This window comes from Bradysia coprophila (assembly GCF_014529535.1).
Source record: "Bradysia coprophila strain Holo2 chromosome X unlocalized genomic scaffold, BU_Bcop_v1 contig_12, whole genome shotgun sequence".
Classification (NCBI taxonomy): Eukaryota; Metazoa; Arthropoda; class Insecta; order Diptera; family Sciaridae; genus Bradysia; species Bradysia coprophila.
In genome coordinates, this window is record NW_023503293.1 from 2,368,477 (window position 1) to 2,396,248 (window position 27,772).

The 27,772-nt window shown below is 35.6% G+C and overlaps 1 protein-coding gene and 1 long non-coding RNA gene across 6 annotated transcripts; one reads left to right on the forward strand and one right to left on the reverse strand.

Annotated features, from left to right (window-relative positions):
• Window positions 1-420: 420 nt before the first annotated feature.
• Window positions 421-21,404, forward strand: LOC119067599. The gene is made up of 3 exons (XR_005085967.1): window positions 421-433; window positions 4,820-4,826; window positions 21,273-21,404. It is a non-coding gene; the product is annotated as an uncharacterized LOC119067599 (long non-coding RNA).
• LOC119067581 (oxysterol-binding protein-related protein 8) lies at window positions 3,640-27,712 on the reverse strand. 5 transcript variants are annotated; one of them, XR_005085962.1, is made up of 14 exons: window positions 26,829-27,712; window positions 22,349-22,444; window positions 13,605-13,657; window positions 12,208-12,583; window positions 11,903-12,139; window positions 11,334-11,717; window positions 7,276-7,415; window positions 7,133-7,203; window positions 6,957-7,064; window positions 6,710-6,887; window positions 5,953-6,639; window positions 5,598-5,881; window positions 5,226-5,526; window positions 3,640-3,708 (listed from the first exon to the last, which is right to left on the reverse strand). XR_005085962.1 is itself a non-coding variant. In XM_037170673.1 (14 exons), exons 2-14 carry the CDS (start codon window positions 26,929-26,931, stop codon window positions 5,325-5,327), a joined length of 2,919 nt encoding a protein of 972 aa, XP_037026568.1. In that variant the 5' UTR covers window positions 26,932-27,031; window positions 27,536-27,712; the 3' UTR covers window positions 3,640-5,324. The 5 variants fall into 5 exon arrangements, 4 of the variants coding, with proteins under 4 accessions (XP_037026568.1, XP_037026569.1, XP_037026570.1 ...); XM_037170673.1 differs by having other exon boundaries at window positions 3,640-5,526; window positions 26,829-27,031; window positions 27,536-27,712; XM_037170674.1 differs by lacking the exon at window positions 22,349-22,444 and having other exon boundaries at window positions 3,640-5,526; window positions 26,829-27,711.
• Between the last annotated feature and the right edge of the window lie 60 nt (window positions 27,713-27,772).

A 27,772-nucleotide genomic window follows, 5' to 3' on the forward strand; every position in this document is an offset into this window, starting at 1 on the left:
ATACGCAACTTGGAACCTCGGAAGTAATATACTATTAAATATGCGCAGTCAAAATTTAGTAACCACTCAATTACAGCTGATTTTTTTTTATAAAAATAATTTTTGACCGTTAAAAATTTGAATTTTGTATCAAAATTCATTTTTTTTTCGTTGTTATGTTGGATTTCCATACAAGCCTGTCTGTCAAAATTATTTTTACAAAAAAATTCAACTGTAGTCAAGGAACAGCAACATGTTTTATATTTTTAATCATTAGCTCATAATTCTAAACGAAAAATTGTTTTACGACGTGTCTCAAAAATGCATAGTTTTTTTATAAAGCTCATAAAGTCGCTAAATTACTGCCTCCCCGCTATCTCCGAAATGCATTTTTTGATATTTTCCTGAAATATAATTTTTAATCGGTAGACATGTTCATTCTAACAAAAAAATTGTTCTACAAAACTCGAAAGCTTATGATGAAGATTAAAGATATTGGACTAAAGGTCATTCTCTAAAAATGACGGTACATTTTCAAGACATGCCGTAGAACAATTTTTTGCTCAGAATGATATGTAGCATCGAATAAAAATATTAAAAAAAATTGTTGCCTGACTAATTAAGAAAACGAAAACAATAATTTTAACTATATTCGCTGATTAGTTCTCCTCGCCATCTACTATTTGTGAATTGGTAGTAAAGATCAAGTTTTGCGTATCGGAGCTTGACAAGGGTGACATGATATCAATACTTTTGTAAGTAAAGCACCTGCGTCACCCTTTTCTCGTGAGTGCGTAAGAGGTCTAAGAGGTTTTTGTCTGATATTATCCCTTTTGCAAGCTACTGCTGATTTAGGGTGTTTCTTTAAAATTGAAAGAATTTTCAAACTACCCGACATTTCTCGCGATTACCACACCGTTTTACTTTCAAAATTCTAAGGTATTGCCCAAGAAACTCATACTCTAGCTGCCACAGTCCTAAGAATAACGTAAAACCAAACAACAAAATTGAAACATTTTTCCAACTGCCTCACATTTTACCACACCGTTCCATTCTTAAAACTCTGAGACTCTGTCGAAGAAAACAATTCTCTAGCTCAATGCATCCTGCTGTCTAGATACTTAATTCAGCGGTCTCATTTTGATTGAATGCATGTTACGAATATTTTGCTAGCAGAACAGTGTTGAGTTGAGAGGGAGATATAGCTCATGCAGTCTTTGTCATCCCTTAAGAATACGCTAAGGCGTATGTGGTCAATTTTCATAGAAAAAGTAAAGTAACATGAAAATTGTTCCTTCAATTCATTCGATATTTTTCGACATGGCTGACAGCTGGGATCATGTCTGACGTTTACAAGGTCATGAAAATGATGTATAAGTCAAGACGACAGCAGTATGTTGAAATGACACCACTGAAGTACCTAAATATAGAGCATCATCAACGGTCGGTGCAGATGCACCTTCGGTACTTATGAACTAAAACGTGGTATATTATATCCCTCCTAACTGCAGGCTTCCAGTGAGACCTATCTACGAAACTGACTGTGGGGTTTTAGAGCTGACCTGTCTGCTATCAATCCCTGTAAAAAAAACTTTGGATTAAGTTCCGCTGCAAGCAGCTAAGGTTACTTCAGTGAAAATGGTGTCAAACGAACAGAATTTTCTGATAGATCATCTTCAAGATACGGTACTTTCAGACGAAACCTCACTTAAGTTTCGTTAAATGTTTCGTTCATTCAATAATTTGTATGAGATTTTCTTTACGTGGATGCTATGTCTTGACGTGTGGATTGCATTTCAAACGGCCTTGGAAGATGATGAAGATGATCTATAGTTTCGATTGTTTTTGGTCGTCCAGACAAATATAAACTTCGAAATAAGACGCCATTGGTTAATTTGCTGAATAATATTTTGTTTTTATTTTTAATTGCAAATTTGTTAATATATCGTTGAAACATTTTGTTTTTAAATTTAAATAAAAAACAAGAAAAATTTTGTTTTTAGAATTGTTACCGGCAAGACAGTTGTTGGCATTAAATTGCTTACATTTTGTAACTAGTTAACTAGATTCACCGACATATTATTATCTAATGAAAAGACTATAAAATTTCCATAGCTACATTTTCTTTATGTTCAAATGAGATTTGACCAGACCACAATAAAGTTCCATGCCACTAGAACCAGAGCGAAATATTTAAGAATTTATTCCCGAAAATTCCCATTTTTTTTCTTTGCTTGATCATAGTTGAGTTTTTAAGCGTTTTTGAACCTTTCTTGATGTTTTACGAGCATTCAATTATAAAACTGCAAAGAAAATAATGGGAATTTTTGGAATTACTTTCACAATATTAGGCTCTGGATAGAATACTTCAAATTTGAGTTAAAAAAAGAGAACCCGGTCAGTAGAACCCAAAGTATATAAACACTGAAGATACCGCAGATCCGCAAAAATACGCGGATCCCTACTTTTGGCTGAATATAATTCTCATAACGTTGGACACAAGAAAAATCGAGTAAAATTCACATTGTTAGGTTTAATCTCAATACTCAACACAGAAAATTTTACACTGAGCAACGCAATTCTGACAACATTATAACGCCAAAAATGATAATTCTTATATTCACCCGAAAGTCGGGATCCGTATTTCTTGCTATTCCCTGAGGGTCTGCGGTACCTTCAGTGTTTATATACTTTGAGTAGAACCGGCTTGACGTTTTATTCTGATGTTGAACAAATGATACATCATTTGTACCTAAAAATGTTATTACTGACTTTTCTATTGCGGTACTCATTCAGGTGAAAATGGACAACAGTTACATTTCGATCCGCTCAATAATTGTGCATGTGTGCACACAAGAAACGAAAGTAAATTTACATGTGTATGCTGTGCACCGTGGTCAAAAAATGACTCTACCTGAAGTTGTAGGGATTAGGTTTTTATTTTTAAAGAAACCTGATCTCAAACTGAATTACGGAAACATGTCAGTTCAGGTTTCAGGTGTACCTGAAATTTTCCTTCATATTTTCAGGTATATCTGTCAGATTTCAGGTCAGCTGTGACCCGATCACTATTCAGGTTTCAGGTCAATGCAGGTGATTTTAAACAGGCTTTAGGTAACTCTAGGTAACTGTTCCGAGCTTTAAATAAAACAAACATATTAGGAAGACATTCGACTCACGCACTGTTTCGATCTAAGAGGAAATTAAACAGAACAAATTTTTCCGGAAAGTTACGGATCATATTGAAGGAGCCACTAGACAATATCGTATCCAGATCATAACGTGGGGATAATTGGAAAAATATTGACTTTTTGTCGATTTATTTTACTAGAATGAGTGTCGCTATTTTACAAATTGTTTTTAATTAGTCACGTCCGTCGATCGATCGCGCTCGGTATAAAAAAAATGTCGGTGTAACAATGGCAGGATTTTATGGCGCTCACGGTCGTTGAAAAAGGTTATGAATGGACCGAATCCAATTGCTAATTGTTGAAGCGAGTAAAAAAATGGCTGAAATAAACTTAATGAAACGTATACCAAACTCTAACCGTAAATATTAATTAAAATTTATCTTTAATTTGACTTAGAAATACAATTTTTTATAATTCCTTGTAATCCTTGTATATTTGAATGTTCATATTTCATTGTTGTTTTTTTTTGAAGAAGGAGAAAAGAACCCAGCAAAAAGTAATCAATTGACTAACCTGTTCGACGAATCATGAAAAAGCACTGAAATTATAAACGAGTCAATGTTAGGGTGTGACGGACTTTAAAAACGTTTCCTCAAAAGTCTGGGGTCAGATTTTGTACCCGTAAGAATCAATGCATTATCGTCCGGACCGTTAGACAGGTTCTCATTTACGTGTGGTGTCTAATTGCGAGCCATAACTACACACAACAATCAGATATGGCTGGTAGTCAACGCTTTACGATTTCGCTCTGTAGCGTTCCGTGCTAGTGCAAAAGTCTACATATAGTTCAATAACTTCCGAAATTGGGTAGTTCCGAATACCACACCGTTCTACTCTCAAATGTTCAAGACTTTGTCAACGAAACCAATACTCTAGCTGATGATCCTAAACGAGATCATTTAAAACCAATTTTTTTAGCCAAACCTCTTAGAATCATGCTCCCGAACTGCCACCAAAATTTCATCAAAATCGCTGGAGTCAATCTGATTGTAAAGTGAAAAGGTCTAAAAAAAATTCGGCTGCGTAAAAAAAACCGCCAACTTTTACTCATTGGAGTCCCATTTGAGCAACAGGGCGCACTTAAACATTTGTCAAACTTGCCTCTGTACTACCCAACTTCGGGCGGTGGTTGGTACTTTTTCAAAGTGAATCGTTTTTAAAACAGGCTAGCAACCACTGGTCCAAATTTCAGAATTCTACTGTTGACTGAACTATTTTTAGGCTATGGACCTTTCTACTTTGCCTAGGTACCACACAGATTCAACAAACGCAGAAAATGTAGTGCTCGTTTATCGACGCAACTGTGGTTAATTTCAAGTATCAGCGAATGTAACCGTACAGGGTGACTGGTTCATTTCTGCACAGTCAACATCATCAGTAACGATATTATACTTTTTAAGACGACATTATCGTTCAAATAACGTGTTGGCTCAGTGGTAACGTACTGGCCTCCCACTAAGAAAATGCGGATTCAATCCCAGTGAGGACAAATTCTAAAAAGGATTTTTCCTCAATGTGTGACATGAGAGTAACGTTCCTAAGCGTACGCAAGCTCCATAATCTGGGTAGTAGAGGTGTTAGGCGTCAAGTACTTTTGCTCGGCAAATACAAGTACAAGTCCGTTTCGAAAACTAATTACTTTACCGGAGTCCTGAAGTCATGCGCTACACACTGGTGTTTGATCCGTCGAATGAAAAATTCATTATTTTCGGTCGTCTTATACATTAGCCTTTATCGTTGACAGTTGCCGTACGGATTTAGCGTTAGTGTTTTTGTGGGGGATTTAGCGTTCAAAAATCTGACGTTTGCTATTGACCGTGTTGAAATGTAGCCTCTTCACGTATACCACTGGTGTGTACTTTTCAAATTTGCGGGGATGTGAGAGTTATGCCATTTCAAACAAAAACAAAGAAATTATCACAAAACGTTATCTATTAACCATATTTGACTGTTGTGTGCAGTAATATATATCGAAATTCAACACCACACGTAAATCGGAGCCTGTCCACTGGACCCCATACATTTTGTGTCCCCATAATTCCATTGAAAACTTACAATTTAATTGTCTAGAGATATAAGCGAAGATGTCTTATATAGCGTGTCTATTTCATTTTATTCGAAAAATGGCTCCACTTCCATTCCGCAACAGAGTGCTTATTTCCGCATAATAAGCCACAGAACTATCGAATGAATCAACAGCCCGATACCGATGTAGATAACTGTTTGAATGTGAATGTTGCCCGCATTAGTTTGTCGCGGTGCAAAACTTAGCCGATCGATTGATAATTGAAGTGAAGAAATTTTTTTCGACTGTTCCATCAACTGCTTGTTGATGTTGTCAATTGAGTCCTGCATTCTGGAAATGAAACAACGAACGGTTGCACGGTTAAATGACCTGTTAGTTTCACTAGCTTCAATTAGACTTACTTTGAGCCTTTGCCGCTGAGTTCGTTCGAATGACTAGAATCAGATGCATCAACCAAGTCCGGTGTCGAAATTTTACGACTGAGGATTCGTTTCGATTTCTTTAGCGCTGCCAAAGAAGATCTTGAATCAGCTTGTAAAATGATTGGCTCCGAACTGATGATACTGGCCGTCCGGACCATTGGCGCCTGATGACGAGTTTTCGTTTGAATTTTGTAATTGCTTTCAAATTGTCGAAGATCATTCCTTGGATCCCATGGACGTAAATCGGCGCACTTATAATGCCACTGCAGCCGGTAAACGAATGGCATTAGTCAAAATAGTAGGAGTTACAGTAAATCGATAGGGTTTCAATTACCTGGCCAGTGACAATGTCTTGATGAAACAATATCGGTGTCCATTCCGTGCATGTTGCCTTACGCTCCTTCACCAGCGCTCGTTGTGATTCTTCCAGAGCGGTTTTCTCTTCCGTCGCCGCTACCTGATCATCTCGATGTATCGCCGCTGACACATGTTGCCATAATCGTTCCGATTCGTTTAGTCCCTGTGCTTCGATCGGTACGGTAAAGCGTTTTAAACGTTTGCTGCGCACATCGGCTGTCGGTGCAAACAGAACCGATTCTTCACCGCTACGCGTATCTTTTATTTTTATTTCGCCATCCCAGTGACCGTTAATGGAAGCCAGCGTCTCCTTTCCCAGCTTAATGCGTGCCGTCACCAAATTCGTGTATTCCGATCCGCCCAAAAATGGTTTCAGTTTAAATTCGACGTCTGCTTTGTAGCCGGTATTTTCACATTCGATGGCAATCTTGCCGCCCAATTCCATTGATAACGTTCCCATCAATATCCCTTTACAATGTGCATACGGTATGGTCAGCGTGTACGTTTCACCGCGTGGAAGAAGAGTGAGAGCAGCTGTTCCTTCTAAAATGGCTGATGTGGAATTTCCATAAAATTTCGATTTAGCCAACATGCTGCAACTGATAGAGAAACCATCCTGTCGATTTGTTACGTAGAATGCTGAAATGGGTGGATGGTGAGACACCTGAAAGCAACATACGATGGAAATTATTGAGTAACACTTCGGAACCGGTTGTAAGTTAAGACTGGCTCACCTGTTCGGCAATATAAAATGTTCGACTCCCATTCAGATGTTCCCAGTAACATCGGAAAGTTTCGCCCAAAATCGGATTGTATGGCTTCTTTAAACCTTTGGGTTTTTTGTAGAATCCCGACATGTACCATTGCACTACCATTTTCATACGGTTGAATGGATCATCTTCTAGGACGGCACTGCAAGTGGGTTGATGGGAACAGGGAAAAATATTTTCAATTTTCCATTTTTATATAACAAAAAATTACTTCGACAAGTAGTCCGCATGATAATACGAGTCTGATAATTTATCCAAAAACGAACGAGGTTCCAAAATAAATGTAGGCAATACGACTTTGCTCAAGTCCATTCCCGGCCTGTGAAACGAAAACGAATTTATTTGTCTACGATCTGTAATAATGACCAATGCCAATCGCACACTCACCGAACCTGTTTGACCAAAAACCAAATCAAACTTTTATGCTCATCGGCTAATTCTTCAACTTGTTCACCGGCCTATCAAAAAGACAAATATGATTTTTTTTATTTACTTGCTTCGCATTTGTTCTATCAAAATATATCAATTACAGCTCCGAACTCATCTTCTGGACAGTGAATGTATTGAGTCTCTGCAAATTCTTCTTCCGGCTCACATTCGGACTCGGATTCAGATTCTAAACCGGACATAATTGCATTTGCGCCATCGCCTTGACTATCTATGTCCAAATCTAAAATTTTACGTAAAATTGTTTACAACTCTTCTCACATTTAAGCAGCAAATGCGTAAAGGCTACCGCTTAAGCGCCATATCAATTAAATAATTAAATTTATCAGTAGATGTATTTATCGAGGGGAAACTATTAGTGGAATTTTTTAAACAGCTAAATTGCAATTTTTATTTAATATAAATTTAGCAAAACTTTCAGAGGTGTGCGATGGTTCGGGGATTGGAATGTTTATGAAATTCTCCATTGTAGATCTTTATTACATGAAAATCAAAGTATAAATGAATTTTTTTCATATTTTTTCGATTCTTTTTGTAATTTTTTAGTTTCCACACAGTTTTTTCAACAGATTTATTATTTTTAATTAGATTCACACTAATTGCAACAGCAACAGTCTTAGGTCGATTTTAGGTTTGGCCGGTGAACTGCACTTCAGCCAAAAATTATGCAAAATCTATGAAGCGCCAACCATGAAAAATTGTGTCTAGGACATACAAAAAAGTAGTTTGAAAATCGTCTTTCGGCGTAGAGTCGCTCGTAGCATTCGTAACACTAAGAATTCGAAATTTGACAGTTACGTGAATAAAATTCCATAAGAACTGTCAAGTTACGAATTCTTAAAGTTACGAATGTTTCGAGAATCGGCTCCCTGAAGTGTTTGTGAAGTGAGTGGGCAACTGAGAAAAATATTTTTTTCCAAAAGGTGTAAAAATCACGTATTATATGTTCATAGCACTTCGAAGGTGATTTTCAAAAACTTTTTTTTGAACTACCTACAGTCAGAGGCAGTGAAATTTCACTGCCTCTAACTGTACCAAATGCAGAACAATTTAACCTTTCTTGAGCAATATAACAATCGAATAATTTTCTTTGTCGAATTAAGAATTTTTAAGTATAAGGTGGACACAACTTTCAATGGCCCACGAAGTTTGACGACTCACAAAAAACACATTTTCGTAACAAGTGACGAAAAGTAGGACTTTCCATTGCCTTTCCATTGCGAAAAACGTTGTATACAACTCGTTGATAAATACTTTTTTAGACACACGATGTGTATTGTCACACTCGGCCTGCGGCCTCGAGGGACAATCTACACATCTAGTGCCTAAAAAAGCATTTATCACTCGGTTGTATAAATAACTATTTCAAAATTTGTTTGCAAATTCAATATTTTCAGGTTAGAAAAACAAAAATTTGGCTATCCAACATCTCTCTACATTTGGTAGAGGCAACGCACTCCAAGAACAGGCCCAAAAACAGATTTTTAACGGTCAAAAAGCCTCTTATTTTGGTACTCGCAGTAAACTAAGTTTAGATGAAAAATTCTGACTACTGCGTCGGGTAGGTCCCTTATCTGCTCTTGTCCCTGTTTTGGAGTGAGTTGATAGAGGTCGAAATATGAAAGCGCATCAAACCACGAAACGATGTTGACATCTAGGAAAGGCAAGAATTTTTTGTGTATCCCTTCCGTTCCATCACACACCATATTCGATATGTTGGGTTTTCGAAACAAATTTGTATATACAATTAACATTGAGTGTTTTTCAGAGTGTCATTTTGTCAGTAATTCTAGATCTTTGACCGTTAAATTTTTTTTGTGTCCTGTTTATAGTGTGTTGACGAAACTCATTCTTTTTTTTTAACCTCCGACAATATTACGTTTATTACGTTTACAGTATGTAATTACGTTTAATCAGCCGAAAAATGATCCATTATACTTGACGCATAATCTTTTCAATTTTGGACTCTGATGTTTGAATTATTCCCTTACTCACACAGTCCTCCTCAAATTTTCAGAATAAATGCCAATCTCTGATAATTCTTATCGTCTGAATTACATTATTGCTTGTACTGTTTTGAGGAACATGAAATTTGAAATACGATGAGCTGAAGGCAAGGCATCAAGTCATTAAAATGACAATTTGCAAGCGACCACGAACTATATTCTTCATTAATTAGTCGAATATAAGAATTTCATACATTTGAAATCGTATGAAGGGCTTGAATTACCGATGAGAAAAAGGACAGTACTTCTTCTAATAACTAACAAACTAACATCACGAACACATTTAACGAAAAAGAACATAACAAAATGTGGATAAACAGAACGTATAGAAATTCTAACAACTATTTGAAGACCACAACCAATTACGCCTCCACTCAACATAAAGGTGGAACGAAAAATAAAATTTGATTTTCCTTTGAATAGTGAATTTCGTTTTCCTCTTTTCATATTTGTCTTGTGCGCAAGGTAATAGTAGAATTTATTTTATCCAAGAATTCCACCATGCAGTTTTGTATGAAAATCCAACCGCTTTATCGTTATGACCACGTTGCCGGTTATTGTGACTTGTCAACTTTAGGCACACCGGAAAGTGCTAAGGGAGTCGAGGAATACCTCCAAATAAATTTCTGAAAATCAAAAGTCAAATTTTTGATTTTCAGAAATTTATTTGGAGGTATTCCTCGACTCCCTTAGCACTTTCCGGTAAGCCTAAAGTGCCTGCTCGAGCATTATTCCCTACGTGTTAAGTTGGATTCAGCCAGAAAGAATTAGTGACGACTGATTACCTAATCCTCGCGTTTGGAGTGGCGTAATCTTACTTCGGAAAGCTTGGCAAAAATAGCTCGATGAATCATTTATTTGATTTTATTTAATTTGAATTCTTGTGTTTTTCTATTGTTCAAGTCAAAGAACAAAAGAAGAATTTTGCATCTGTCACTTTAACATTGCAATGTAAATCCACATTTTTTGCTCTATTGAACTCAGAGAAATGATAAGTTGGTGCCTGTGGCGAGATAGAAGGAACATTGGAATGACAGTTGGCTTCTATGGGAGAGAATGTGAGAGAGTTTCATACAAATTCTCTCACATTCTATCCCATAAAAGCCAGCTGTCATTCCAATGTTCCTTCTATCTCGCCACAGGCTTACCAACATCATTTCTCTGATTGAACTATAATCACGAGACTGAAAAAAAAATAATCGAAAAGTTCCTAAAGTTTGGGTTTCCTTAAAGTCACAACAAATTACCAACAGCTGTCATTTCATTACTAACAACAATTTTCATACCAGTTTCCAATACTAAAGCATTTATTTCCAAAATGGCCTGTTTTTGGTAATTTAACTTCCGTAAAATTCTTCAAAAGAATTTTACGGAATTAAATTACAAAAAATAGGCCCTGATTTCCGTAAAAAAAATCTATTCTGTGATGACAGTAGTTGGTAATGTGTTTTGACCTTTACTGAATTTGATCGGTTTGGTCTTTGCGATTTCTTTAACCTTAAATACAAAATATTTTATTTCTATACATTCTCAATGTACTCAACATTCTCATAATTCGAATCTGTAAAAACTACCCCAACGAAACATTATGAGACTCCCGGTGTAAATTTGATCAGTGACCAAAGTGAAGTTTATTCACTAATGCTCAAATGCTCAGATTATCGTGTAATTTTATTAAATTTTGTCATAAAATTACAAATGCCACCCTATTTGTGAACCAACTTCACAGCGATGACATTACATGGATATTTACTAGAGTGAAGTTATTTCACAAGAAAATCGAGCGCAATGAAGTACTGAAAAAAAATGGTGGTCATCAGGCCAATGTAATATGTATGTCCAACTTCCAACATGAAGAAATCGAATTTTAAAATCGATCCACCCTAACAGTCCTAACACACATTCCGAACGAGCTTTTCATCGTCTATTTACAAGTCTGTGAGCTAAAGCACAATTTTATTTTTCGCTTCATCCCATTTTCTCATCAATAACAACAACAAAAACTGGAAACAAAGTTAAACAAACAAAGAAATGAATTATTATATTTTAATCCCAGCAGAAAAAAAGCTTTAGCAACTACCAAGCAATTGCTTATTTTTATTGCAATGAAAAGTTGCTTTAATAGTTCAACTAACGATTGGAATCTCCATCATGAGTGTCATTGGAAATGCTCTTTTGGAAAAATTTCCCATCCATAAGTCGTATCGCATTTACATTCTCCGCACTAAATCGAATCGGTGACGGTTCATTGCTACACTCATCATCCGTATCGTCACCGTCATCGCGATTCGGAAAGAAACAATTGTTCTGCGCTCCGAGACTTTCCAAATCTTTTATGATTCTATGTTTTTCGTGCAACATGTTCGGCGAATCAGCCAGTACCCGCTCCCAATGCGAAACGGCAATGTAAAGTTTCTGAAAAATTGGCGTCGGAGATGGACAAGGGCTATTTGTAATTTGACGGCGTAGGTCATTTGACGAAATTCGATTTTCGGGCGGGGTGGGCGGAATGTATTTGGCTAAAAACAGGGGTTTGGATTGATTTTTATTTGGGTTTGCTAGCATTTTGTTTTTAAGTTTCATGCACAATGTGTTTGTTTATTTTTTCGTGTCGAACAAGATGAGAAGAAGCAAAGGAAATTTTCAGTCATTTTAGAGTCAACCAAAATAAAGAGAAGAGAAACTTTGAATTTGTACTAGTTACCGTGATCGTAGAAATGTTTTTCGTAATCAGCTTCCGACCACTGCGTCTCATGGGTCATGGTTTCCGCAGTTCCGATCAACGTATGTTCGGCATTATTACCACTATTACTAGCAGATCGTAACAGTAAAGCTGAACATCTCAGCGATAATTCCAGCGCGTCCATCCAACATTTACCAGCAGCTTGACTCGGTGCTCTGAATATTAAGTATGCTGTGGGTAACGGCTGTACTACAGCACCTAAAATAAAGTTTCGCAATTTTGATATAATTCAACAATTCACAGCTAGAAAAAATGAATTTCCTTACCCATTGTTTCCTTGTCTGGACCGCGTGGAGCCCAAATTGTCTGATCTAACGGATGGAAAAGCTTAAAGCAAAATCCATCCTTTTTACTCGGCCGTTCGATAATCTGGCAAGATGTCAATAAAATTGTGCCCACCCAGTGGCTGCTTTTGGTTTTCGGACTCTTGTACAGCAACAAAAGGCCGGGTTTCAAGACACACCACAATTTTGTCCATGATTTCAATGTACCGCGTACTTTCAACCAATCTGCTAATACAATAATGGCTGGATCTTGTAATGAATTCAGCAATTCCGATGCAACGCGTTTCTTTTCTCGTCTGTAATTTTTTCGCTGTGCTTTGTACGATTCTTTGCGGTTCAATTTCGTAGGGTCGGCTAGCTACAAACATGAACATAATTCACTTAAGGCAATCAAGCAGTAGTTATTTTACAGAACTCGGGATAAAAAGATGAAAAGTAGACTTTTCGTGTGCCTATTGACCTCAGCTACGCCTCGTATCACCAAAATTCACACGAAAACTCTACTTTTTTTTATCCCGAGTTATGTAATGAATTGTAGTGAAAGTAGTGCTTGAAACATAAAAAAGACGGTTTTCGACGCATTGTAAAATGATTTTAAATTGAAGATTGTAATTATGTGTCACCTATGTGCAGAAGGAAAAGAATTCCGACAAAATCAACGCTTGGATAGGACTTTGATGCTTTCTTTGTACTGATCTTTTATTTTGGTCGTTCTGCACGTTGTAGGCTGCACCGTAATTAAATTGTGAGATAAACAGCGCGATTCATTCCAATTATGAATTTGTGCAACAACTTAAGGTGTCGAAAAATCAAAAATTGAAAATTTTCGAGTTGCGGTACATTGTACCATTCTCACTTTTCCCTATTGCATAATATGGAAACATTAGGATTCGAATAGTCTGAGTGGGACAGACTTGTGTTCTTCTCGCCTGTTCGGAAATTTGTAATTTTACGTTGCAAAAATCAGTAACAAAGTAAGCAACCTATCCGGAGCTCGATTGTCCTTAGAGACCTACTCAATATCGCAAAAGCCCCACGTGAGTATTTCGATTTTTTCTATAGTCCATCGAGTCCCAGAGACATTGCATGTCATTGTCCGTACTAACCATTGAGTCAGATGAAGCAGAAGAGGATAAAGTGCATGCTGTTATAAATAATTATTATTTTACATAAATAGGGATAAAAAGATGAAAAGTAAAGTTTTTGTGCAAATTTTGTTGATCCGAGGCGAAGCCGAGGTCAATAAATATACAAAAACGAGACTTTTCATTTTTATCCCGAGCTATGTAATGAATTCTACATGCTGAGAGCTTAAAACATGTAAGATGCAGCTTTGGACGCATGTAACATGTAAGTTATTCTCACGCTTTCCTATTTACCTTATCAGACGATGCGACTTCAAATCTACTGGAATCGGCCCAATTCGTTAGTCCTAGAAAACGAATATTGGTTAAAAAGATTTGGTTATCGACATTAACTTAATATATGTTAGCAACAATGACATGAGCGGATTAATTGATTTAATTGTTATGCTATGTGACGCGTAACAAGGAAACAAAATTTTGACCAATTCTATTTCGAAATTGGAAAAACATCTGCAATAAGAACGTTAACATTAAGCTAGCGATACCACTTGTATTCTAGTCTAACTAGTCATCCCTACATAGGTTTTGTTCTAATGCCATATGAAGAGTCAAGTTTCTTGTCAATTTCATTCATAGAGACCTCATCAACATTTATATGAAACCCGAACTTCTCTCCATGATGATAATTCATATTTACAGTTATTCGGAACAAATATATTACATATTTGGAGATGACACTGATACAATGCGATACTAACGGTTAATAGCTCAGAATCAGCTTGTGTCCAGAGGATAGTGCTTGTCACAGGCCTTCTAACAGGCTATCTATATCTATACATATTGTGTGATTACTAGTTCGTGAGCTATCAACGTTAGTCTTGCTTTGCATCAATGGAATCTACCAATGCGAATTCTAATGTTTCGTAGACCTAACCGAACGCATCCCGGTGAAAATGAAAGTCTCAAAAGTTTGAAAAATGTGGTCTCATGGTCTCAAAAGACCGCAAGTCAGCATATTTCGAACTTTTTATACGTTGGTTTTTTCCAGGGATGTACAACAAAACATACGCGAAAATGATCTAGCCCGTTCCAATAGGTAAATTGAACGAGTATTATCAGAAATCGTAAACCGTATTGGAATGAAATTAAATTTGAAAAGAAAAATTTGGTTCAAGTGTGGGGACCGAACCCACAATCTTCAACTTGCCGGGCTGATGTTCTAACCATTGAGCTACCGTGGACATCTTCTTTTCAAACCTAATTTTGAACCGTTCTTTCAATATTAAGTTTTGAAGGCAATTGATAAAACGAATACAAACATATGTCTCATCTTCCTACAACTCACTATATTTAATATAATCGCATTTCCTTCGATAACAATGCCTATTAACAGGGCGAACGCACCCAATGCAAAGTTTTTTTTTGTACTTTGACAATAGAACAATAGAAAAACAAAAACGATGTCGTTCGTGCATCTATGTGAAGATAAAGTAATAAACATCAACATAGTGAAGTGATAATTCACTTGACTGTTATTAAGTCAATAATAAGTCAAGGGTCTTACGTCAGAAAATAAGTCTTAAAGTTTACGATTTTGTGAAATGTGTGATGTAAACAAACCGGAAAATACTGAAATGTATGTAACGTTTGATGGAACTTAAATAATTCTGAAGCGATTGTCACAAATTTGGTTTCAAACGACGATGGGCAATATTGGACTATATTATAGATTCATCAGTTTGAGGTAGTCATTACTGACCACGGTACACAGGTCTTTGGTGACTCTTTTTTACTCCATCTGTCATCATTAAATCTGTTCACCTTACGCCCGACAAGAACCACTTCTAATATTGGACTAATTATCTCGGAGTGATTCTGAACAGAATTTGCCTGTTTTGTTGATGAGATGATAACTTCGGTAGTTCTGGACCGACTATCGAAATTTCCTTCAATGGACAATCAATTTCACGAGATCTGGTTCATGAACAAAATTTATCTTTCATTCGAGGAGCTATTTCCGAATGATTTCTTGCCTCTTTTTTTAACAGCCCGGTTCAAGCATGTACCATTTCAAACAAATCACATCTGGACCATATAACCATAGAGTTAAACTCAATGTATGTAACCGTCAAGCCTCAAGCTTTGTCGATAAAAGAAATTTCCGATTGTTGATGACCTGATAGCTCGGGTAAAGTTTTTAACAGATTTTGAAAAAGAAAATTTCTGTTCGACGAGGAATTAATGGCCTGAATTAATTGGAAGTATCGGACTAAAAGTGTTAGAGCTATTTCTGAAGATGTTTTAAAGGCATTTCTATTCACGGAATAAATAAAGAAATCTCCTCAGCATTTTTCAGAAAGCTATTGACTTAATTATACGCAAGTGCAGAGAGCCGTTGTCTACTAACCTCTCGAGTATAACTGTAATGACTTAAGCGTCACACACTTGAACCTTTATTTTATAGTTCGTTTTAATTGGAGCCTTAAAATTGAGAATAGAGAATGTAGTTTTGACGTTACGCCAATTTAGAAAAGCTAAATTTTTTTTAAGGTTCTCGGGCGCCATTTTCTATTGCTCCACTTCGGGCGCCACAGGCATTTGCCAATTTAGCTCATATGATAAAGGCGGCACTGGTTAAAATAAAGTGACATCTTTTGGTAAGTTCGTCATTTCATCCTTCACGCGACCTGACCGACCCATAGAGTGGGACCTAGTTCTATCATTAAAGTCGATACCGTCATGCATCGCTGTATACACCTGTTGCAACCGAAAATAAGTGTTCTTATCACGAATTACACACACAAAAATGACAATTAATTCCATAAAACAAATTAAGTCGTCGCGTCGATGTCGTAAGCAAAGACAAATGATTTGATTGGTTATAAGGGGTGCACACATTTTTCAACCTTTGAAAGTAACTGAACGTAGGCTTTTTTTGGTGAACCAATCGTTGGTAAAAGACGGTCTTAAATAAGATATATGTTGCTTTTCTAAAATAGAGAATAATAAAATTAAAAATAAACTTTTTCTGATTGTCACTTGGGAGCAAACTAATGGAAACGGTAAACAATCAATAAAGAAAATGCGGGTTCATGCACACTTTTTTTTTGATGTTGAATTTGATGTCAGAATTTGGTTGCTTCATTACTCCAATATTAAATTAACGAATTATCGTGGACGTACATGGAAAATTGAGGGTTTGATAATAAGCATTTAAGCTCGGAAAACAGGTAGACATAGGTCAACTGCAGATCAGGTTTTTGACCTGAAATTTGACAAACAAGGTCAACCTGAAACATGAAAAATATGTTCTTCCTATTTTTATCCCGTGGAAACGCTAATTTAACTAATTATTTTCGCAAACTTTTCGGAACGCTATAGCGGAAGACGAATCTTCTAAACATTTAACCTGTCATATACGGCTATTCATCTGTTATCGATAGCGACTACAAAAATAATGACAAGCTCCGGGTAATATAAAGTAAAATGCATGTTAAATGAAATTGAAGTACAAGATTTGAAATCAACAGATGAAAAATACTTTGATCGATGGAAGTGATAGACCCGATAATAATGCTGGTCATATGCTTTCCGTCTGTAACAGGTTAAATATTTTATGTGCAAGTACATGAGTCTCTATGAAGTTCTTCATATATGACTTAAATTTCCGAAGAAAACGTTAGGGGAATTATTCACGAAGGTGGAAATACATCGGTATCGGTATATCTCGTATATTTCGCTTATTTTGAGAACTGTCAACAAAAAATAATTCAATTGCAACTCGACGGATTTTGATCGAACAAAATGCCAATGTGTAGCGCGTGATCACAGGACTCCGGTAAAGGAATTAGATTTTCGATCAGATCAATATCTGCCGAGCGATAAGACTTTGAAACAACGATTTGATCAATATGAAAAAAACAAACTTTTTCCAAAGTCTTATCGCTCAGTAGATATCGAACTGATTGAAAAACTAATTATTTTGCCAGGTTCCTAATATTCTGCGCTACACACTGGCGTTTTGTTTGACCAAATCCGTCGAGTTGAAATTGAATTTTTTCAGTTGACAGTTATGAAAATAAGTTAGATATACAAAGATATACGAGATATGCTAAGTATATTTCACTTCGTGAATTCCCTTATAGAAAAAGCCAAATGGAATTAGTCGTAAGTCCGCGAAATTCATATCTGTTTATAAAGTATAAGAGCCAGTTTTTGCTCTGTTTACAACTTTTAGTGAGTATGCTCAATACCTATACTCAATTGTGTTAAATATTTAGGAGAAATTTCCTCTAAATATCTTGAGATCCAATTACAGTATCACCACAAATTTGAGGGTCGAAAGTCTTTAACACCTAGTACGTTAATTCCTAATACTCTCCAACTTGCACCACGTTGCTGCCATTTATTCTACAACCTGAAATTTATTGGAGTCCTCTGGTCAAAGATCTGATCATAACAATCTAGAAACAGGATCACATCCTAATTAACAATAGTTCATAAATAGTAGTTAGTAGACAACAGCATGCTTCCATTAAATGCGTGTCAGAAAGAATAAATGATCAAGACACTGGAACAATCAGATGTTTGTCTGACTCCAAGGCACAAAGATTTGTTTTTGTAAAAATTTATGTTTCAATTCCAAAGCAACTCAAAAGATCCCGATAAAGTTTAAATATTGAATGTACTAAAATTTAGCGAAAAATTCCAAATTCCACCAAATATTCGTTTGAAGTGTATCATTTAACTTGCCAGATGCTCTGCTAGTCAGACTATTTGCGTTGATGTTTTGAAATACCTAGCTAATTGTAAGAAAATATTCGGAACGAGAAAAATTTAGCACCGGAATATGCCAGTGACGATCGAATTTTTAATATTTTATAAACGCGCGCTGAACATGAAATTGAGAAGCAAATCTTATTTTCGTACCAAAAAATTCCTGCTTGAAAATCAAGTTCTACACGAGCTGCAAGCAACACAAAAACTAAAGCGACATAATAAGCAGGGCTTGTTAGTTGCAAAATTTTGATTCAATTGCATAGGCACATAGAACTGGCGTGTCGATTATATCGAGTCGAACAGGCTACACCAGAACATGATTCTAAAAAAAACTCAATTTGTTCGGGATACAAATCGCAAAATTGTCTTAAATATACCGTCCACAACAGATACGTAAAGAACTCTTTTTTTTAATTCGAAGCAATTATGATATTACTTATAAAGAATATAATAAATGCCCCATTGCAGGTCAGTGTCAGCAATATTTTCACTGCCGTCTAACACTAACATCCATATCGTCATAACATGAACCATAAAAATTGATTATGAATTTTTACGTTCGCAGTTATCTTCTGGCGATAATAACCTAGATTACTTATCTCAATCATTTGATATATTCAAGCTGCGCCCATAAATGACCATAAACCTTAAGTTCATATCGAAAAGCTAAATCACTTTTTGAATACTTACAGCTTTTACGTACGTGTTTGGAAACATGTAATGGTTTAATCGTGCTCTAGAGCACGAATTTTAATGAACAAAACATTATTTATTCAAAATAATATTATTCGCAAAGGGGTGAATTCTAATGGACGACCCAGAAAAAATTATCTCACGAGCATAATTACCCATTATTTTGCTGAATATTCTTTCACTCTATTTTGCTAACATATTCCTGATGTCTAATAATTTTGCAACATCGAGAAACAAACCACTCAAAAGAGTTGTATCGGAGTTGCATGCTGGAAAAAGAGTATTAAATCGAAATTTACTCTCCACCACAAAACCACTTGGATTGTTATCTCCTGTTTTGACTCAGGATAGACGGCTCGAAGAGAGTAACTGTGGGATACTAACGTTTATTTTCTATTCATAACATTTATGCAAGTGATAGTAAGCGTGTAGGTACGTTTTTTTTTCACAGAATCGGTATTCGACTCCAATTAGTCTTACTCCTAAATGGCACTACATCAAGTAGGCTTATCTTACAGGGAGGTTTCGAAGATCAGCTCAAAATGGATGTGAATGGTCCTGATGGCCAAAATATATGGAAAACGGTCTCAAGTCATGCAATAAGATTTTTTAAAGTGAAAAAAACCGACTAAATGCATCAACAATTCACCTAAGCACAAAATTATCTAGCCATCGATTTTCGATGAGAGCGAGGTAAAACTATCAAAAAATGCAACTTATCTCGGATTCTAATGGATAAGAAAGCTTTTGCATTGCATTGCAAAAACCGCTGAAAAAGCCACCAAGTGCTTCAGAAGCCTCTAGCCTTTAGTAGCGAAAAAGACAAAATTATCGCTGCACAACAAGAACATCTTGTACAAATCAATTATTCGTTCGATCTTAACGTACAAGTCATTGTATTGAAGAGAAGAATTGTGACTTTCATCAAATGATGTTTAAACTATGTTTAGGCATCGGGAGCAAGGCATTTGTTCAAATGTACGAATGCGTTGGTTAGAGCTACACTATATCTCATTTCAGCTCCGAGAAAAATTGACCTCATTTTTGGTTCCGTCGCTTGAAAATAGTTATCTGTTCACCGAAGGACAAAAGTTGTCACCCGACTTTTTTCACAATAAAGGCTCCCCAAGTTTCAGCTGAGGTGAACAATTACTTCTGTTAAATTTATCAGCGTTGATAAGCTATGACAAAAAATGAGATGAAAGTTTGTACTAAAGTTTGTTCACACAACCACACAACCAGATCTTCATTTTTCTCCATTTGGCCAAAAATGAGCCATCATGGCTTCATGATAAAAAATCGATTTGAAGTATGTCATGGCCAGAAATATGTTACTAAGTTTTATGATTCCTTCTATTACAACAAAGACCATTAAAATAACGACTCTATCCATACATTACATAAACTGACGTTAATTCTCTGCTAATTAGAAATAAATGTGGGATCCTTTTCAGGACAGGGATTCCTTTTCAGGACAGGTAATCCTTTTCAGGACAGGGAATCTTTTTCAGGACAGTGAATCATTTTCAGGGCAGCACCGTGCCGTGTTAAGTCTTAAGTCTTTTCAGACAAAAGTTTTTTTCTTAGACGTACAATGCAATATCAATGAAGTTTACGATTAAGGGACCTTCAGTTTAGTTCTCACAATAAAAGCAAATCTGATTCAATTTTCATTTTATCACTTTTTCCTAGCAGGTTTGTTTGATGGTAAACACAATTAAATTATATGTGAATTGCCTTTAACACCGCGATGAATCGAGTAAATTGCTGTAAACGTTTAACACATAAAATTAATTCATTTATGAATATATATTATCGAACAGGGAAAAGGTACGTACAACAGGTACATTTCTAATGTCATCATCATTCTATTATAAGAATAATAGTTAGATTTATCGAAATTAGACACAGTGAAAACTATAGCGAGTATATCGACTATAACGTAATATTATACAGCTAACGTCTATCTAACGAAGAATACAACTAACAAACCCATACTACCAACTTTGCTAGATTAAGTAATTTATTTTGAATGAACGACAACGGCACACATTTATTCATCAAATTTTATAACTGATTTGAAGGCACACAATGTAAGTATATGAATTAATTGAAGAAGAAAAAAACGAATGGACTTTTCACACCCAATTTCGTTCATGCTGCGCGACTTAATAGTTATTTACATAATAAAGGATAATAAGTTGAAAAGTAGAGTTGGCGTGTGAATTTTGTTGATCCGAGACATAGCACTGTCAAGCACCGAAGCTGACTTTGATATCCCTCAATTAGAAGGCCAAACACACACCTGTTGACAATTTGCCGAGCTGAGGTCAATCAACACGCCAAAAAGGGACTTTTCAATTATATCCAATTCAATTATTACTTGAAACCTTTCGTTGGTTTTTTTTTAAACGTTGTATCGTAACTCGATGATAAATGATTTTTTACATGCGTATGCATGGTAAAGTGCACTTACAGTGTTTGAGACAGTAAAATGGCATTACATGCTTATGCACGGTAAAGTGCACTTTACATCACTGCTTGTGACAGGGAAAATGAACTTATCGTCCACAAACATGTAAAATGTGTTACATCACTGCTTGTAAATGCTTGTTTAGGCACGTGTAAGTTATTGTTTTGGTTTGTGTGATTGCTTCACCATCGGCTCGTTCCCGGAAAGCTCACACTTGTCAAAACAACAAACTTACAATCAAGGACGTAATATACTGTTAGGCACACTAGGTTGCATAAATAACTATTAAAGCGTGGAAATATGTGTCTTAATCCATTCAGCTGTGTTAAGCCAAAACAGAGAGGAGTGATTATTTCTTGGGATTAGGGTGCTTTTGACGTTCGACAATAAAGCTCTGTTCATTCAATGGAAAATTAACTGTTGTTGATTTAAAATTACGCCCTGTAACATCTGAATAGAACATTCAACTTCAGCAAACTGATTCTAAGAGTCAAAACAAAAGCTTACAAGCACACACACAACGTAATGAACTATAATCTGATTGTGACGCATATGCACTGCCGTTTTGCGTTATATATATTTCAGCCGAATATTTTGCTTTCGTAAAAAAAGCTTTTCCTGCAACTGTATTGCCATAAATAATTTTCCAATCGAATGAATTCACGCCGTAAGTGCGGTCAAAATTCAAAATGGAAAGTGCGAAATTCTTTCTAACGCAGCGTCAACACGTCCCACTTTCATCCAAGGAAGAGTTGAAATTTATTTTTCCGTTCATTTTCATCGACTGGTTCACTTGAAATTCAAATTTTAGGCACATTTAGTATGATAGGCTATACTTAAGCCAACACGAAATCGAAATTTAAGTTTTTAGCGTAAGTGGACATTTATACATCAAGATAAAAATAATGCAACGCACTGGTCGGTAGCAACAATTAACCAACTCAGTTAAATAAATTTCTTAGACGTAACAAAGTGAGATCTACCACCTCGCCATGGTAATGATCAGGTATACCCAACTAGCGCAGTAAACAACAATCGACTTATTACCAAAACAAAATCAAACGACAACATTACTTAATTTTATTAAATTCACCTGGTGATGCTGGACTACTGTTACTGAGACTCTCAGATGAAGGTAATTTTGGCAAAAGCACTTGAAGTGATGTGCGGCGGCTCTTTTTTTCATCAGCTATATAACACGAATTGGCGTTAATTAAATAAAAGAAGACAAATTTGAAGTTTTTGTGTTTAAGCAAATGTTGTTTTGAATAGTTTAATAAATGGTTTTTTTCACTCCACAATGAAATGAAAAGAAAAATATGTTTCAAAATCAAAATTGTCGTCTCTGTGCAGATATTATCTTCCTAAACGAAATAGATGAGAAAAGACCCGTCAGTAGCAGTAACTTATTTCTGGAAAAGACTTTCTTCCAATCGACTTTTCACTGCGAAGCCATGATGGCAGATTTTTGCCCAATTAAGGAAAAATGTAGCAGACGACATAATTTACATGTTTCGTCATTCGGACAAAAATGTGCCATCGGCCCTTCACGGTGATAAGTCGATTTGAAAAATGTCTTAGCCAAATATAAGTCACTAAGTCTGATGATTCTTTCAAAAACACAACGTCATATTGGATATTAAGATGTGATGGACATTTGATTAACTTTTAGCGACGTATTATGAGAAGACTTTGGTTCACGTGGGAAATCATCGCACGAAGATTGTGAACAAAATAGAAACCTCGTCTTTATGAAAAGCTTTGATGGTCTGGAAATCAAAGTCCTGATTCGTTAACGAACTGGACACCGATGGTGCGATGTGAGAAGACACATGCCCAAGCTAAAGGACACCTATATTTTAGCATGGAGTGCGAAAGATTTAATGATATCGAACACATTATTTTGCGATGTAGGATGTACTCTATTGAGAGGAACAGCTTTGAATCCCATTACAATTATGAAAGATTAAGTGAATTCATGAAAAATAGTGATTATGAAAGAGTAAGAGGCATTGTTAAGTTTAATGGATTCGTAATAGTTTTAATGAAGATTATTCATATTTTCTTGAACATGTTTCTGATGGTTTTTGAATTAGTAGAAAAATACCTCGAGAAAGTGAATGTGGTAAAAAGACGATTTTTATATTTGAGTGTATAGCATCAAATTATGGAAAAATTAAAAACGTTCGGAGCATTGGAGAATATTATTTTACTGCCTGTCGCTTGCGAAAGTTGACCATTACAAAGCAATTTGCCACTGCGAAAATGATCCATTACATGTGCACTATTTTCGGTTCATTTTCCTATGCAAAAATCAATTTTCGAATGAAGTAGGTAGTAAACCATAATATTTTGGATGCTGCTACGTAGTCATTACCTCAGAAACAACTTTGTGATTTTTGCAAACTCACTCGTGTGGCAGCTTGCTTCGGCCACTGTTTTTCAACAAATGTAGAGTTTGCAGAGTTTGTAGAGTTTACAACTACAAAAAACCGTTACCGAAGTGTGTTGCTCAAAAACACACTAATGAGTTTGCTTTTATCACAAAAGTGTTCTCGTTTGTAATGAATTACTTTCGTAGCATCCAATGTAACCTAGTAATACTATTTTGTATGAAATTCTTTACAATTTTTATACGCATCCCCTTCCTAATTCATTTATGACTTTTCGAAAAGGTGGAGACTCTTATCAGATTATGAGAGCCGTGTGGAAAATTAAAATTTCGAAATCATGGTAAGACAAAGAGCTCAATGAACGAAGGAAGCCATTGCCATTAGTATGCGTTAAGAGTTCAGAACAAAACGATCGATATTTGAAGTTTATTGCGACGATTTGATAGAATGTAAAACATTTTATTGTTTAGAAGCTTCGATTGCTAAGAAAAATGCGACACAAAATATTAAGTGACGTCTCAGATCTGTAATTTTTTAAATTCTCAAAACGTTTTATTTCAATTAAAATTTAATTGCGAATAAGAATCAGGCACGTGATGAACTACACTTCAATATTCTGCCAGTGTATTAGCAATTAAATATTTATAAAAAAAAATCGACCAACTAAGAAATCCTTGTGTGAGTGTTTCACCTGTTCTGCATAATATCGAGGGGGACATCACTCTTTTGTTTAACATGATCTACGTTACCGTAATGCTTAACCACATAACGTACACTACCTACGTGCTTACAAATTTTTAATTGTTAGAATCTCCCCACTCATTTACTGGTCATATCATAATGGTTTGTAGTGATGGATCGCGAAAAGTTTTTGTTTCGATTTAATTGGGGAGTCGAATAATCTTTGGATGAACATACCAGATGCGTAAGCGAGATATGAACTATTAGAATCTTTTCTTGACGGATGCGAGAAACAAAAATTAATTTGAGAGAAAGTCGACATCAAATCATTTTGAATTTCCTCTAAGAGCTGTGGTATGTATATAAGTATCAAAGACCCATATGTCGTAAAAACGCTATATTGCTGCAACGTTCAATCAATCCTTGAGTTTTCGTCAGGTGTCTGTACTATAAGGTCCAGAAAACCAGGATTGAATCTATTCTATTTTTGAGAGGCTTGCACTCAGAAATTTGGGCTGCAACATCGACGAGAAGTCGGAATGGTCATGTTTATGTTGATAGTGGTAAATGGTGACATAGATGGATCATATATACTGAGACAAGCTGGAATGGACGTTTCGAGTCGAACAAGTGATCGTCGGTCTCGGTTTTTTCAAATATTTATGGAAAATATGGGTCTGTTAACTATATGTACTGTACATTGTTTCTACTTCTGAGTCTATTCAATTTGGTCATTCAGTTATTCATTATTGAGTCTTAAAGTATGACAGTGATATCCTTCTTTTTGGTTGTTGGTTGGTTGGATTATATTTGGTCTACATGATCTTACTGTTCTAATAGTTCTAAGTTCATTCTATGTAGGAGTTTTAGGAGTTTCTCTCTGCTGGTCAATAAATTCAAATTAAAAAAAAATGAAGAATATGAAGGAACGAAGGATGAAGGATTCTTTTGAAAAACCACCTGCCTTTGCCTAGACAGCTGATCCCAAGCCAAATTTTTTTTTTTTAATTCCTCAATGCTTGTGCGGCCAGTCACAGGTGTTGGAAAACCGAAAATATGCATTTTTCTTATAGAGTTTTCTCCGGCTACACGCAACATACTGGGTCGTGTGGAATAATTCAACGTTCTATGGGGGGCAAATAGTCGATCATTGGGGTAGAATTAACCTCTGACGAGTTATGAGCAGTTGAAAGTAGAACAATTTGACTATTTCGTCTAACTTCAATTGGTTCGTGTGCGTCCGAAATGCAACGAAAACATTAAAAAACTGTTTTTCACAGCTTTCAAATGACCACCAAACATCATATGTAGCGTCTCAATGAATGTGAATTTGAAGTGTGAATTTGAGGTCTACTTTCGCTACCCGCAAAATATTGTAACCGAAAATTGGTTCGAAAAATATTTTTTGCAACAATTTCAACTGCTGATGATCTCCTTCGCAGTCAGTATGTCTCAAACAATATCAAGCAACGCATTTCTGTCTAAAATTATGTCGAGACCATAATTTTGTTTACACCACTCACAGGCAATGAAAACCGTAAGAGACGAAGATTAAATTCCTAAGCTAATTTGAAACAGAAACGTGTTGCCTGGCCGCACAAGCATCGAAGAATTTCAAAAAAAAATAATTTGGCTTCTAGGCTTTAATACCTATCAAGGCACATAAAAAAAGATCCGCTGGAAGATGGTAGGTTAACAATCACAGGAAAAAACCGTGAAGCCAATCCAGCATCGGTCCCACAATCTACATTTTGTTAATCGCGTGTTACTCAAGTCAATCTCATCGCTTGATATGCTAATTAAAAGAGTGCGTACCCCTTGCAAAAAAAAGACCGGTTCAGTTGATCCGGAGTCAAGCAATTGTTTCAAGTGAATTGTATGTAGCGCATTGTTGCGAGAAAATCAAACTCGATCAACTCAATAAACCCTTACGAGTGTAAGAAACGTTACGAATGCATAAACGAAAATAACAATTGGCCCGCTAACCTAGATGTTTTCTTTTTGTGTGCACGATATGGTAATATTATCCGTAAGAGGCATGCCCGGGAATGTTTTGAAGAAAAAAAAATGGGAAAATGTCTGCGTTTAAGCTTTCGATAATAATTATACAGAAATCTCTTAAAATTAACTTTCAATTAAATGAATTCATTCTATCGATAGAATTGAAATAAAAAACCTTTCATAGTCATAGAGAAATGTAATATCAGTCAGTGCTGAATAAAGTTGGAAGAATTAAGAATGAAAAAAAAACTCGTATCAAATTTCCGCAATGTAACGATAAGAAATTGAATGAAGAGACGGAAGGAATAGTATATTATATTCGCCCATAAATGAAATTGCTTAATCTATTTTGATGACCGACGTCCATATATTTAAAAAAAAATGAATTTGTATATCTGGATAGTGATGTGTAAGTGATCATAAAGGTGATAATCGTAAAAATAATATTGTGATCAAAATGATATCATACAAAAAAATTTAATTAAAAATTACGCGAACCTGATGTTTTTGCAAATCCTGGCGTTGGTGGAGTTCCGGACACTTCGATGGAATTGGAACCAGTATTTTGCACAATATCTTTGTTGCTGGATGTTGACGACATTGTCACATTTAATAGTATGTTTAATGGATTTGTGTGTTTTCAAAGTCTTTTCGTTTTCTTCAATTTTTCGATCTCACAAAATTATATTATTCACTGAGAACTAAAGACAAAAAAACAGGCACCACACAATATTCATATTATAAAGCAAATTGGATTTTTATCGCTGTGCAAAAATAAACTCGCGGTTACATTAAACTATCAAAAAACCATTTTCGCTCGTAAAAGTCGGAGAAAATCAATATCAGTTGATTTCTTTTCGACCGTACCGTATCATGTAATGTAAAACATAAGAAATATAAAATAATAAACTTCAAAAATATAAAAACATTTTTTTTTCTTATTTAAATTTTCTTTGCTGTGTTCTGCGGGTCGCAGTGCCGATTAAAACAATATTATATTCAACTCGATGTGGTCAAGGCAATGAAAAAATTGTATACGTTTTATTAAATCCAATGACGAAACAAGATTTATATATATTTATGTGTATGGTATATAGAAGAAGCAAAATGTTATTTCAATTTTATTAAAATATCTTGTATATATATTTGATTTGTTGTATAAATGGCTAAATTTTCTTATGTAAATATATAATTAGCAACGTAACAACTATATGCTGCAGGCGTTTGGAAATTACTAATTAATTCGCGAATTACTAAAGACATCAATGAAAAAAACGCGATTTTTTTTCTTTTCGTTTTCGCTCATCGAACACCGCACAGCAATCACTAGAAACGTATTTACTCACGGAGTTGCGATATTCACTTTACAAAAAAAAATCTTATAAAATATGACGGTGATGACAGATGAGAAAGTGACGTTTTGTTGCGTTTACTCGTTTTAT